The sequence below is a fragment of the Seriola aureovittata genome, chromosome 17, assembly GCF_021018895.1.
Source record: "Seriola aureovittata isolate HTS-2021-v1 ecotype China chromosome 17, ASM2101889v1, whole genome shotgun sequence".
Classification (NCBI taxonomy): domain Eukaryota; kingdom Metazoa; phylum Chordata; class Actinopteri; order Carangiformes; family Carangidae; genus Seriola; species Seriola aureovittata.
In genome coordinates this window covers 17,842,949-17,857,973 of record NC_079380.1, presented here as the reverse complement: position 1 = coordinate 17,857,973, position 15,025 = coordinate 17,842,949, and the positions used below count along the sequence as shown (strand labels likewise).

The following is a 15,025-nucleotide window of genomic DNA, read 5'->3' as shown; positions in this document are numbered from 1 at the left end:
AGACAGCAGCCAAATGAGACAGGATGGAGAATAAAAAAAAATGTGGAGAAGAGAGAGACGAGACAACGAGGAAACAGAATACTGATGAAAGATGGAAAGGCAAGGTGAGGAAGCAATGTGTCAACTGTATGAATGAGAGTGACAGTAAAAGAGCAAGCGGCAGGGGAAGGTGTGTGCGCTGTGACATCAGTGATATTCACAGGCGTTAGAAGCAAATACAACAAAACTGTTGAACCAGTCTGACTGACTGATAGCCGCTGGCTGTTTAACTCCTGACAGTGGAAGGAGCAATAACCACAACTGACCTGCAAACCGGTCAAACACTCTTTAAACCAGAAGAAGAGTTCATTATATAATTAGTCACATGCTGGCAATCAGCAAGTAAACAGATCAAAAGGTGAGATGGCCAGTGGACGAGGCAGCAAGATACCAGCTTGAGGTTCAGAGAGTTACAAAACATGTGATGTGCAGTCACAGCCAGACGGAGTCAAAATTGGAAATATTTAAGGGTAATGCTGCCCTCAAGAAGCCAAAGCCAAGCACTATCACTTTCCACCATCCTCCACAGTCCAGCCACTATAGCCTGCAGGTCTGCAGAGGTGGTGTCACATCACTTGAGAGGTGGTAATACATCGTAAATGAATCTCTGTAAGCAGGCACTTTTTAAGTATGTTAAAAAAAAAAAATGTTGCTTTAGGTACCAGAGAGAGTGTTATGAAAAACAATCTAGGAGTTCAGTTTGAGAAATCTATCCATGAGTTTGGAAGGCTTATCCAATGCATTCTAATCTACTGGGAATGCGCACTTGCGAGTATTTCATTGGCAGATGATGCTGCATTGTGTTGCAGCAAAAGTGGTGCAGGTTTCAACTTTTATGGCAGTTAAGCCTGTTACTCACAATGGTGCTTTTAGACTGAATAATAGACTGTATAAAAACATCTGCCCAAGTTCCTCGTGCCAACCTAAATAAGAAGGTGTTTCTTCACACAAAACTGAGAATTGCCATGTAATTATTTGGTTAAAACTGGGTGAACCTATCCTTTCATTTTAATATGCCTTATCAGTGTGAAAACATAAAATCTGTAACTTTCCCTGCCAACAAAATCAGTTTGAAGTATTATGTTCTGTTACTTCGTCAGTGTGACAAACATTTAACCACGTTCCTGTTTTTCTTTTTCCTGTTAGCCTGTGGGCTACAACACATGCTGAGCAATCACAGCAAATGAATAATTTATGTTCATGTAGACATATTGACTAATGAATACCTCACAGTGAGCACCACGCTACTGTGCATCCATACTGCATATGTCAACCTTCAGGCATCAATGTAATCGCTTTTTCTCCCACCGTCTCGTAGAGTAGCTAACGACATGTCATTACATCACACACGACTTCAGAGATCAAACCAGGCTGCCTCATGTGACTGTTATCTACTGATAATCAAGTTAACTGTGAAGTAATTTAAAGTTTTCCAAACATGTCAGCCTAGTGGCTATGTGTTTGAGATTTGTTTCTTTGGCTTACACTGTTCAGTGATACATACATTTAACTGTGATTAACTTATTAGTATTACCAGGGAAGGATATTTAGTTGGAGCTCTTACGTAATATGAGATACATGACATGATCCTCAATAATTACTACTAAGAACATCAAACCAGTATTAAAACTATTGTTTTGATGTTCAGAGTCATGATCACCTGGGTAGGTGAATGTGGTTCAAGACACAAAATGCTGAACTCTCTTGTGATTTTTTTTCAAAAACTGAACAGTGTATTCATTACAGTTAATGTTTTTAGACATTAATCTCATCCTGATCTCTCCATCTTATGTTTGCTTTTGTTTAAAGTAATTATAGGCTTAATTTTTTCTTTTCAAAACACAGGCCAGGGCTCTCCCATCCTGGCAGGGCGGTTAAGACACATGCCAGAACAGGTAAAACAGCACCAGGTTATAACGCAAGATCGACTGATGGTTATCAGATGATGTTTCATGTGTATGGGGAACTGACAGGCTAATTATTTAATGAGGTTTAGAAAAGCGAGGGGTGGCTTCAAATCGTTTCTCTGGTCAAACTAGAAAAAGCAAGTATACTTCTGTCTCTAGGTCTCACTCCTGAGCACACACATACAAACACAGAGAGGAGCTGTTGGAAAGCCCTACAGGTCACGTGACAAAGGTGTGCATGTTTCTGTATATATGTGGGTGGGTGTGTTTTGTCTGTCAGGTCACACCTGTCGGGCGGTTCCGCCGGCGTGTTGTCACTCAAACTCACATTATCTCTCTCTCTCCCCGGCCGTTCGACGGGATGACAGTGGCTGAGTGTTAATGCACCATGGCCGGTCACAGGAATTTGAAGGTTGACCTCAGCAGGGGACTACATTAAGTACTGTGCACCAGAGTCTCGAGGCAAACTTCTGCAGCTTTCGTCACCCAAAGTCTGGAGAAGTTTAGGAGGAGAATCGTCTCGTGAGATTTGGTGGATTTTTAAAGTTTTGGTGTTGTTTCTTGTTCAGTGTTTTGGGCTGCAAACATGGCTCTGTCCCAGATACAGTGCCTTGACGATAACCATGTGAATCCGCGAACGCACGAGTCCAAACCGGAGTTTCTCTACTGCGAAGACCAGCGGCTCGCACTGGAGGCTCTCCTCCAGGATGGTCGCGAGGCGTTCCTCAAGTGCCTGCATGACCGCGGCCTACGGGGTTTCCTCTCAGACCCGGAGCTGGACACTCTTGCCAAGGCGTTGGAACCTTATGACCCGGGTTCGGAGCTCTTCCCTGGGAATGCAGAGGATGACGAGCCCCCACTGTCACTGCATTACTGGCCCGAACTATCGGACACATCTATACCCCAGATGGACCTGGGCTGGCCGGACTGCGATGCTTACCGGGGGGTAACGCGCACTACCGTTTACACTCAGCCACCGATGGATGGTCAGGCACACATCAAAGAGATTGTTAGAAAAATGATTGCGCAGGCGCATAAGGTATGTTGGGCTTCTGGTACTTAAGCAATGCCCGGTCAGTTTGCTAGGCTACATCCTACATTTTACTCTCTGCACTTTCCGCATAAGCATTTAAACGCACAAAACTAATGAGTGTTTATAAGTAGGCTTCAGTCAAATCAGTTGAGGTAGTTTTGCCTTATTTGCTCTTGGCTATTGGCTCTCAGTATGAGGTCATAGTACAGCCTGCAGACCAAATAAGACAATCAAGAGTAAAGTGCAACTTGTGTTATCAGGGACTGGAAGCACCATACACTGTAACTGTCCCAGCAACATGGGAGCATTATGCTGGATATTTGCATGAGCATTACTGCCAGGGTGCATGTGCATGAGTGTGTGCCTGTGTGTGTTCATGCAGCTGATTCATCTTAAGGCACAAGTTTATGACATGTTTTATTTCAGAGCAGCTTTTATCAGTGGCATATGTTATTTCACTGAAACATCCTGTGGGCTTTTTTTTCCTAGAGAGCTTCTGACAGAAAAAAGATGTATGGGTCATACAAGAGGAGAGCTGGAGAAGCACTCATAACTGCCCTTAATTATTGTCTGAGTTTTCTTTGGCACAGAAAAACTTGTGCGATCATATCTTACTCAAACCTGTGGAACAACTTAAACCTTATTTATTTTGCCGAAAGAGAGTCAACACTGTATGTTTGCATGTACAAATATAGTCATGTTGACTTCAGAGCTGTAGTGGCTGTCTGTTCATGTATTCATTAATTAGCATATTTGTGTGCATCTATATCTGTATTTCCCATGTGAATGAACTATATTTTGTGTCTCCAGGTGATAGCAGTGGTGATGGATGTCTTCACTGATGTTGACATCTTCAGAGATTTGCTAGATGCGGGTTTCAAGAGGAGGGTTTCTGTCTACATCCTGTTGGAACGCACAACGCTACCTCATTTCCTGTCCATGTGTCAGAGGGCCAACATGCACCCCGGACACCTTAAGGTGAGCCAGCATCACCCCCTCAATCATTTTTGCATAGCGAGTTGATGTTAAGCATTTAGTAACAAGTCTAAGCTAAAACAAGTCAAAAATAAAAACCCTCATCTTTGAGTCAGTATATGGTCAGTAAATTATACAATAATTTTCCAATTAGATTCTTATGCTTCCTTTGTACAAGGGACCACATCAGTTTGCTGTTGACCACACTGTTAGTCAGACTGACCAACCAATATCACCATTTGTAGGTTCCACCTGGGAAACAATAGGTCATGTTAACCTAAATAGTGAGCTGTTGGAAAAAAAAGTTAATAATCATTTCCTTAAGGTTAAATTTGTTTTTGTTCCTTTATAGTAGAGTAAATATTCACTGATGGAGAGCAAATATTTGACCTTTGGCCATCGGGGGGAATTCCCAGGTGTTTGGAAACATAGGGAGATTAAATGTGAGTTAAAAGTTTTTGTGCTAAACAGAAACGATCATGTCAGCTTGAGACTGAAATACATCTGTAAACTACTGACGCAGATCACAATAAGTACAAATTATCTTGTGAAAGAAAGATATGCAATTGACGCAAAAGTGAAAGCACATGCAGATGGCATGTGCTTTCACTTATCTATGCCTCTCTCTCTCTCTCTCTCTCCTTCTCACACACACACACACACACACACACACACACACACACACACACACACAGACACACACAAAAGGGTTCAAACAACAACAACAAGCAAACCCTACCAGCTGTCACAGTACAATAGATGAGTCTTTTGTCTCGTTGTGTCTATCTCGAGTGTTCTACTCCATAATTGGCCAGTTATCAGGAAAAACCCATAATATATTAAACAGAATTTGGTCATGTTGGGACATGTGAAAATACAACATTATTTCCGGTGAAATGGATTACATTAATTGACATTAATATTTTCATCAAGCTGCCAAGCCACCAGACATAATTGTTTTAACTCAAGTCAGCCAATACAAACATCTCTGGTGAAGTGTCATTATTTCCCAAGAACAGCAGGTGATATGTTTAATGGTATTATGGTTAGTATCTCACAGTGTTTAGTAGGTGTAAGTCGGGCTTTTTAAATGCTTGCTTTGCTTCAGTGCTTGTCCTCCTTCCTCTAGGGAGAAAATCCTACATACATTAGAGGCTCCCAGGGTGCTTGACTAATTATGTTCAAAGTGCTGTTTACTGTTGAGTATACACTGCTTTACATCAGTATTTGTCAGGCAGAAGTGAGGCACTGAAGATGCAAAAAGCCATATGTAGTAGATCTTAAGAGATGGTAATAGATATACATATAGCAGCACAGGTTATTTCCACGGGGGTGTGTGCGCAAACCTGCATACGTGTGGTGACCGACCCATTGACACACACACACATACAAAAGGAAGAAGAGGAAGAGTGGATGGATAGGATTGGAGGAGTTGATGTCGGCAAAGAGGTGCTAGATTCTTCTTACTCTTCAGTTGTCTGTGGAGGTTTCTGAATATGTTACACCTATGTTACAATGACCCTTCAACCTGACAGATGTGGACTTAGAGCTGAGGTTAAGTATTTTCACAAAATCCACATTGCCTCAGTTGGTTGAGATGTTGACGTTAGAGTATACTTTGTGACGAAAGCTCATTCACTGGGTGTATTTTCACATGAAATTCTTTGTATGACAGCTTAAGTGTTCATCATCCACATCTTGTAACTGAATGCACACGCACGCAGAAATGCAATTTGCTGATTTTATCTAATCAGTTAGCCAAAGGAATGTACTGAGGGAAGGAGACACTCAAGGGTGAGCGTGAAGGAGGGAGAAAAACAAGTGTTTCTTAAAAGATTCCATACCAGGAACTATCTACTGCATCAAGACAACTGGTTTTATCATGTTTTGGCTGCATCAGTTCAGGGTCTGTCCTCTCAGAGAGACCTAGCACATGAAGTGGCATCTTTCAAAGGAACTAAAGGCCAGGCTGAACCTGTGCTCCTCCCCAAATTAGATAGTCTAAGTCTAAACTTAAAACAATCAAAAATAGTGGTGTGTTCAGGTGGCCCCAGGGCAAATCAGTAAGTAAAAATCTTATTGTTTATCACTAGAAAAAGATACCTCAAATGGTTGAAAAACAGCTTGTCCATTGGCAAACAGTATACCAGGGTAATGGCCAGCCTGTGACTGCCAACATACTCAGATATTTTAATGAGAATAAATAGTGGAGTTTAGTCCTGGTTTTTATTCTATTCATACATTGCAGGGCTGATGTAAGTACCAGTGACAATGATAAACATGAACCAAATACTTTGTAACACAATTTGATCATGACATTTCCAGTTTACTTCCAAGTTTAATTTAACAATTGTGGACAAGCAATGGATTATGTGATACTGAGCGCCACAATGGATACACTCGTCATGTCCACCAGAAATTAAATTATGAATAGATAGCTGCATATTTCTGATGCAAGTGGAAGAGCCTTTGAATAAGAATATGAATATTTTTGGCCCATAATGACATATTCCATCGAGGGATGTTGGAGGAGCCAGTTGCTGAACTGGGATGTAGCTTTTATATTCTTGAGATTTATTATTAACATATATTGTCTTCCACACTTACTTCTGGGTTGTCCATAAGACATACAGGAAGTAACAAAGAAATGACAAAACGACTTGAAAAAGTTTTTATCTGGAGCTACCTTTCATGTGTAATATCTTATCTGATATGTTGTTAATGTTTTTTATGACTACAACACTATACACTGTACCACCCAGTTATTATCATGAATGTTAGCACAGCCACTCTCTGATATTACTGATATATCACTTATATTGCTTTACAGCCATACAGCAGTACAAAGGCTTGGTGAGCAAATATCCTAAAACAACATTCAAACAACAGAGGATACACGATCAAATATTATGTCTAAATTCTTAACTTTGTGATTGTGGCATTGGGCCATTAAGGTCTATGTAAATATTCTCAAAAAGCAACCTACATTCGTCAACAGTTCAGTTTTCTTTGTATTCAAATGCTGAAAGCGTAAGTGGACTAAGAACTGACCCCTGTGGGACACCAGAGTTTATTCCTAGCGGAAGCATGAGATAAGTATATTTTTACACTCTGCCTGCTGTGCAAGTTCCAACAAAGACCAAAAAAGTTGGTCAAGAAAATCTACGAGAATGATGACAAGATAGGGATTAAGATTCAGAATTCATGGCATTTAACATGTTGGTTGTGCAAGATTTAACCACAGTACTTACACTGGATCTGGTATTTGTAATTGTTCAGCAGTTTGAAAATGTGAGGCAATTTGCTTAAATTAAGGGCGGCAAGTGAAAAATTACTGTTGCTACTACCTCTGTATGGCTGTAGGGATTATATTAAAAAGTTTAAACTAATTTAAATTTAATGCAGATAGATGTACCCTAAGTTTATACGCATAGTTCTGTCCTAAGTGGTATCTGTCTACCCAACCTGTTATTGTGAGTATGTTATCACTAGTCTTATGGAGGAGCAGCCACAAGTAAATTGAATTATTGCAACCTTTTATTCAATTGTCAATAAATGTTCAAGGTGTAAGATAAGATCAACTCATAAAATCATAAAAATAATATTTGTTTTCATCTTTGTATGCTTGATGTTATGAGTATTTGTTGTGATTGTAATTCTCAGTTAATTTCCCTCTTGAATTAAAAACTAGAATGCCACAATGTTGATGAAGTAACCACTTACATTACACAGGTCACAGATTAATTATACCCTTTGTCTATGTGTGTATATTACAGCACCTTCGTGTCCGCTGCACAGACGGAGCAGAGTTCTTCACTCGGTCATGCACCAAGGTCAAAGGGAAACTGGGGCACAGATTTATGTTCATTGATGGAGACAAAACTGTGTCTGGGTCATACAGGTCAGTGTACTTTATGTGTGTGTGCATGTGCATGTGTTTATGTGTGAGGGTGTGAGAAAGAGGCAAGCTGACCGAAAGAAACAGATTATCTCTGTGTGCTCCACCTGTCTTTGGTTCTATGAACATGGGGTAGACAGATATGAATAAAGAATGCACTGTGTCTATTAATATTCTGTAGCATTCCCTACAAACTAGATAAACTGGTTGCAAGTGTATCCAGTGTACAAGAGAAATAAATGCATGTACAATGCAGTCTCTCCTTAACTGGCCAGTGAAACACTTAGTTTTGGCTCTGTACTTCAGGTTGATTTAAAGCTGTAAACATCCACATCAAATACACATAGTTCCCCATGTTTATAGTTTATTTGGCCTCAGTATATTTTCATTAAGGTGGCATTTGTTTTGTGATGTCTTGGTGTAGTCTTACTTTGTATTTGCTGTGTTTTGTGTAGTTTCACCTGGATGTCCTCAAGGCTGGACAGAAACCTCATCACCGTGGTTACAGGCCAGGCAGTGGATGCTTTCGATCGACTGTTTCGCTTGCTTTTCGCAACATCGAGCTCTGTTGACCTCCGGCAGGTCGCCACAGAGCCTGAACCTGAGCCGGAGCCCCTCCCACAGCCAGCCGCTGTTGCCCCTCCTTCTGCTGCTATTGCTAGAAAACTATACAACCCCAAATATGCCCTGGTTGCTGCAGGCAACCCCAGCCTGATTACTTCTGCTGGCAACAACAGCTCCAAAGAGCCCCAAAATTCAGTCAACTCCAAGAGCCCAGAGGTCCCAGAAACCAAGAAGACAAGGCGGAGGAAGTTTAGTAAAGACAGTACACAGGAGGCTCCTCCCCTCCATCCTGGACTTACCAATTTAGAGAAGGCAAGCTTGATCCCGTACCTGCCTACCTGGCCAGAGCCTGACCCCCCAAGTGACGTAATCGGGTTTATTAACATTCGGGATGCCAACAGACCAACGCAGGTCCATTTGCAGCGATCTGAGATGTTTGAAACAAGCCAAGCGATCAGGTTTAGCAGTCCATTCAGCAGGTCTAAGGAAACCCTGCCAGAGGTCGCCAAGCCCAGACAGCTTGCTGCTAAACATGAGGAGATGAATAAACTCCAGCCAACACAAGATAAAACAAAGGCTGAAGAATCTGTGGTAGACAGCGTTCAGCCAACACAACTCGGCACAAAGCCAGATGACATCAAAAATAAAGGAGAGGCACCAGAACTGAAATTATCGGCGTCTGGGCAAAAATCTGAACCAGAGAAAGACACACCCACCGACCAAGATGCAGGTCACAACATTACACCTCACCTCAGCGCACACACACCCTCTCAATCCAACAGCAAGACTTCCACTCCCAACACTGGGAGGCCTTCACACCCCCACATTCCCACAGTGAACTCAAGGACAGCTAACATTTCCACTTCTGTGCCTCCGTCCTGCACATCCTCTTCTTTGACTTCAACTCCTCCCATCCCTAAACCTCGTACTGTCAAGCTGGTTATCAAAGATGACGGCACCAGCAACGGCCAGAAGCTGCCAGAGATCAGTGTTGTTAGGAGACCTGAGAGCCTGGCCAGCACGGGGCCACTAGTGGTCCACAGTAAGGCTGATTTAGCGAATGCTGCGCAGACACCACCAGTAAAAGACCCAGAGACTGTCCCACAACGGCAGAACAACAGTGGAAGCAAAAGAGGAGCTCAAAAAGACAGTGAGAACACAGAAAATCCCGAAGAAGCTCCGCAGCAAAAGCAGAATGTGACTTCCCAAGAGATAAAACATGAGGAAACAGTTGGACTGCATGATGACAGAGCAGCAGTGCAATCAGCCACTGGAACCAAACCACAAGCCCAATCAGATCTTTTGATTACTGATGCAGCAAAGGCAGATAGTGTGAATATTCAAGAAATAATTCCAAAAGAAGTTGAGCCCAAGAGTTTGACGTCAGCAGACTGCAAAATAACCTCAAAGACTGAGACAGACAGTGTAGCCACAGTACAGAGTGACACCAAGGCCTCAGAAAAAACCCTTATAGGCTCTGAGTTTGCTAGTGTGCCAAGTGAAAAAAGTGAGAATGTGATACAACACAAGACATACCATGCCGGAGCTCATGAACCTCAGGGGATGTCAGATTGTGAATCGAATCCAGTTGATTTAGTGTCGGAAACTGTGGACTCTTTAAAAGCTTCAACACACACTTCTGTTTCTGCCACAACCAACTCACACACATCAGCACACCACATAAACAGCAAGCCAAATATGGCAAAAAACAACACACACATCATTGTCACCTCTCAAGAATCCCAGCAGACCCCCAAAGCACGAGCAAGCTCACACACACCTGAAAGACCCCTGCGCTTACATGTCTACGACACACACGTGCCAGACCTGCGTTCGCCGACCCCTGAGCGAGAATCGCGGCCACTCGCTGCTCTGGCACGCACTCCAACCCCAGACGGATTTCTCCCACGCACGCCCACCCCAGACACACGAACGCACACGCCGGACCCACGGTCATGCACTCCAGATTTTCGAACTCCTACACCCGACGTTAGCGACGGGTATATCTCATCGAGGGATGACTCCACTCTTTCCACCACCTCGGAGGAGTATTATGAATGTAGCGACACTCCTTCCCATAACCCAACTTTTTGCAACCATGGGACGACAGTGGATCATGATAGCTTCACACACACAAATACCACAAATGCTACAACCATTACCACCGCTACCACTAGTCCTGCATGCATAAATAATAGCACTTGTGCTTCTATGTCAGGCACTACAGACAGGAAGGCCTCTAGCGGTGAAACACAGAGTTTGTCTGGGCCTTCAAGAGTCTCTAGTTCTTCTTCTATACTTGAGAAATTGAAAATGGGGGAGGATAAGGAAGTCACAAATGAAGAAAATGGGAGAGAAGGGGATGACAGTGGGAAGAAACTGAGTTTGGCAGAGAGAGATTCCGAGGGGACGGAGACGAGAGGCTGCGATGAGGCTCAGAGAACAGCAGAGCATCTTAAACAGGCTAAAGAATCAACAGAGGTGGTGGGAAAAGACAAGGAGGCCCAAGCCCCTAAAAGAAAGCAGGTGCTAAAACAATCAGCAGCAGAGAGACTGATCAACGGAGGAGAATCCACCAATAATGCAACAGATGCAAAGCGACTGTCTACTGGTGATCTTAAGCCAGAGAAGACTGAGAAAGTGGACAAAGACAAGGTGGTGGACAAAGTGGCACCAAAACCCAGCAGCGTGGAGAGGAGAGACAGGCCCCAGTCAACTACACAGACGGAGGGACAGAAGGTATGACAGTGAGACGGCAGATGTCCTCATCCTTGTATTCAAAATAATTCTCCTCTTCGAAACCCAACACACGGGGCAATCTAACCGCAATCATTTGTAATTGTTAATTTTTTAAACACTTTGCAGTATTCTGTTCAGCGTACACCAGTGACATAAGTTAAGGGTAAGTGTAAGCACAGTTCACAGTTTATCCCCTTTTTCAGAGGGCATGGTGTAGGCAACATATTTACAACAATATTTAATTAAAAAAGTTTTTAAAAAGTAAAAGGTCATTCAGGTGTCAATCAGGTGTCACATCTGTAAAAGTTTTTATCTTGTTGGCTGTGAAAATTAAAATGTTAATTTTATCTGTACAGATGAGTTGTACCAGGCTATTTTTAAGTCTGAGTAATAACTTCCTGTTCCATTGCTGTTTGCATGACAACTCCCAGCTGATGCATAACCAATTTATTGTTTTTTACACTAACTTGCTGGTAGTGGGATTTTGTCACCTTCAGACATAGTCAAGCTCACTGTTTTCCGGTGACTGCACAAAGCTACCTATCTACCTGTCTGTCTGTCTGTCTGTCTGTCTATGAGGTGCACTGTACAAGCTAAGCATTTCTGTCCTGTCTGTGTGTCTAGGTCTTCTGAGTATGCACCAGCTGAGCATCACTAACATTGAAACACACGACATTTGTTCATTATTGAAGAAGGTGACTGTGTGTGAATTAAAGTGACATACTTTTAATGAAATCGCACACATGCTCACACTGGTGCAATATTAATGAATCTGTAAAAGATTTATAGTCCAACGTCCAAGTCACTCACTGTTTGCCTGAGTCTACACTTTTCATCTAACAATAGTCTGTTCAAGTCTGAGGTGTTGAGGTGGCATGTTTTAACTCAGGTCAGTCATGTAATATTAACAGAGGTGTGTAGTTTTTCATCATTTGCCCCCATGAACCTTTCTTTTCCATTTGCAACAAAGCTTTTATTTCACTCTGCAATGCATTTGTGAGCGGTCAAATTTTACACTGTAGTATAGATACAGTAAATCACAAGCACACTACAGTGATATGGTGTTTGTTGAAGTGTATAATTAACGCAAGTCAAATGCATTGATGCCTCTGTATACTTCTCTTCTCTGCTCTTCTCCCTTGTTTTTGTATACTCTTTCCAAGTCTGGGGAGTCCTCTCCTTTCCGACCACCCAGACTCCCTCAACCCCTCTCAGCCAGCCAGCCATTGGGGGCTCGTGCCTGGGCAAGCCGACAGCCGAACCAAGCAGAAAACAAGGTGCTCCACAACAGTTTCCAAGTCTTAGATAATACCTCATCTCCTCTGAGACTTCCGTCCAGGCCACCCCCTCCAATGGCAGCGGGCGCTGTCCGGTCTGCAACTTGGCAGAAGCAGGGCGAGGTCTACCACAACCAGCAGAGCCTCTTCTCTCAACTGCCTGTAGCAGCACAGAGCAGGGCGAGATTTGGACAATCACAGAATCAACATACTATCCCAAAACCTCAGGCCTCCTTTCTCAACTCAAACTCACATTCCCAGAACCAGACAGTATCAGTACGGGAAGCACACAGACAGGAAGCAGGAAGGGCTCCATTTACCTTCAGCTTTAGCAGGTTGTACAGCCTTAAAGACCTGAAAGACAAGATGAGCAAGCTGCCAGGACCGAGCATGAGAGGCGGCACCAGCTTTCCTGGACAAGGACGTAAGGGCACAGGCTAGTCTGGTCATCTTCTGGAAAAAAAAAAGAGCAGCATCATTTCTGTTATCCTCGCCTTTAAGAAAAAAAAACATTGTAAAACCATGACCTGACCCAGAATGTGTACTGTGAAAGAAATGCCCTAGAAAAGACACATCATCTGTCCTGTTAACACAACAAAGACTCTGCACCACCTTTTTCACTCTAGGGTCTGAACTTTGAACTATGACCCCTGACTTGTATGATTGACCTGCTGCTGTCTCGTCTGATGGAGGACATACTTTAAGTTGTATTTCACATGGCAGTTTTCAGTATGAAACCACTCTTATCCAATCGAAAACCAAGTGTAATTGTATAAGGGTTTTTCTTTTTCTCTTTGGTTTCTCATTTCTAAAGACATTTTTTACAGATTCATATGCCTTCATCTCAAACCTTCAAAAATTCTTCTTATGTTGAAAATCCAGCTGCCTTACTGGCTGAAGTCTGAGCTTTGTTCTTTAAGAGGTCATAACCTTTGATGTTATCAAAGCCGTTTACATCTGGAGTTGAATCACAGCTGCTTCTCCGAAATGATTGCGACTCAGACACTACCAAAAGTTGCTTTTTTTAACCAACCTGGCCTCAGTTATCAAACAACTGAATAACGGTGTTATTTGTAAAGCTTTTGTTCCAAATTTACATGTGCAAATTTGCATGTACGACTGTCACATATTGCACATTGAATAGGCTGCTTTGATCGACTGTAGTTCAACTGTACATATAATGTAGATCAAGCACTGTGATCTACTGAATGGACTCTTGTATGAAATTAACCACTCCGTTTTTTTTAATGTTTTTTTTCCCCAACAGCACTGGGAGTTACATCAGTGAATGTGAACTCAGCATCTGTGCTTACAGTAAACTGTGTGAGTGTTCTTAACATGAAAATGTGCACACATGCTGTATTTACAGACGTACCGCACTTTGTGTGATACTGAACAATATGTAAGACTACTGACAGTAACAGACTGCCTCTTCCAACATGGTGTTCTCCACCCCCACTTTACATTCTGTGAGCGGACAAATAAGTAAATGTTCAAATGGCTACGATCATGACAGGTAAGCTCAAATTGGGAAAAAAAAAAAAAAACTGTTTATATAGTGTGTATATGGGTTGAATGGGAGCATATGTCCCAAATTTGTGTTGTAACAAGTTTTTCCTCTTCTGTACATCTGTATATTCAAAAAGTGTTTACGATGTTAATTTGAATACTAAAACTGCACTAAATGCAAAACATCTTATTGATTTTGATGTCTCAGACCTTTATTTTGGCTATTTTGTATTTTTCTATTGTGTGCTGTACACTGAAAGACCAAAGGAGACAGGTTATTGATGTATTCTTTGTTTATACAAAACCCCTTTTACATTCCATATGTTTTTAGCCAGGAAGACAAAGCCAAGGCCGAAACAAAGCGTAAGTTCTTTGCAGGGACGAGCACAGTAAACACCACACAGGACAGACTAGTAACTCTGTAGATGGAAACAGATGCCCTGCAGATTATGACAACATTGAGTTTGTTTGTTTTTTTTAAGTAAAGCGGAGAGTTGCTGTCTGCAGGACAAATAAACTAATTGGTGACATCAAGTAAATTTATATAATTCATATGTTGTCAGACAGTAAAAAAAACGACTGACTTACAAAGTGAAAGATGAGAAAAGCTGCAGTCTGTGATGTTTTTATGGGAGACAGACAATTAATGTGTGCACATGCTGAATGTTTGTTTGTGTCCTTACTTCTAAACCAGCTTTATTTGACTAGTGTGTCACTGTTCGGCTGTGAATGCTTATAACTGTGTGCAAATATGTTTTAGGGTGTGTTTCCAAATCTTTTGCACAATATATTTTTGTGCAAAGTAGAGTGTAATTAAATCCTTTTTATATAAAATATAGATTGTGGATGATGTTTGCCTGCTCTTTGGAGCTGTCTGCATGCTGACTGAGATAAAACCTGGCATCACGCAGACCTCAGAGCAGAAGTACTAAACATCTACCTTCAGTCCTGTCAGTAGTACAGAGCAGAGGTGTACTGTACTGTACAGTCCCACAATACCTCTGTGGTTTTGGAAAGTCCAGTCATCTTTCACAGCTCATTGCAATTGTTCAAATATCAGTTATAATCTATGTCAGACATGGTT

The 15,025-nt window shown here is 42.1% G+C and overlaps 1 protein-coding gene across 2 annotated transcripts; it reads left to right on the top strand.

Moving 5' to 3' along the window:
* Positions 1 to 2,252: 2,252 nt before the first annotated feature.
* On the top strand, positions 2,253 to 14,135 carry LOC130185865 (protein FAM83G-like). 2 transcript variants are annotated; one of them, XM_056402586.1, is made up of 6 exons: positions 2,253 to 2,985; positions 3,790 to 3,957; positions 7,731 to 7,855; positions 8,308 to 11,155; positions 11,282 to 11,318; positions 12,319 to 12,408. In XM_056402586.1, the coding sequence occupies exons 1-5, from the start codon at positions 2,533 to 2,535 to the stop codon at positions 11,309 to 11,311; spliced, it is 3,624 nt and encodes a 1,207-aa protein (XP_056258561.1). In that variant the 5' UTR covers positions 2,253 to 2,532; the 3' UTR covers positions 11,312 to 11,318; positions 12,319 to 12,408. The 2 variants fall into 2 exon arrangements, with proteins under 2 accessions (XP_056258561.1, XP_056258560.1); XM_056402585.1 differs by lacking the exon at positions 11,282 to 11,318 and having other exon boundaries at positions 2,255 to 2,985; positions 12,319 to 14,135.
* The last annotated feature ends 890 nt before the right edge of the window (positions 14,136 to 15,025 follow it).

What these genes read in the sequence shown, in the direction of transcription:
- LOC130185865 (XM_056402585.1), top strand. Translation starts at nt 2,533, where the DNA reads ATGGCTCTGTCCCAGATACAGTGCCTTGACGATAACCATGTGAATCCG. An exon ending in TGATTGCGCAGGCGCATAAG is followed by an intron (nt 2,986 to 3,789) that starts GTATGTTGGGCT and finishes TTGTGTCTCCAG; the next exon opens with GTGATAGCAGTGGTGATGGA. An exon ending in ACTGTGTCTGGGTCATACAG is followed by an intron (nt 7,856 to 8,307) that starts GTCAGTGTACTT and finishes TGTTTTGTGTAG; the next exon opens with TTTCACCTGGATGTCCTCAA.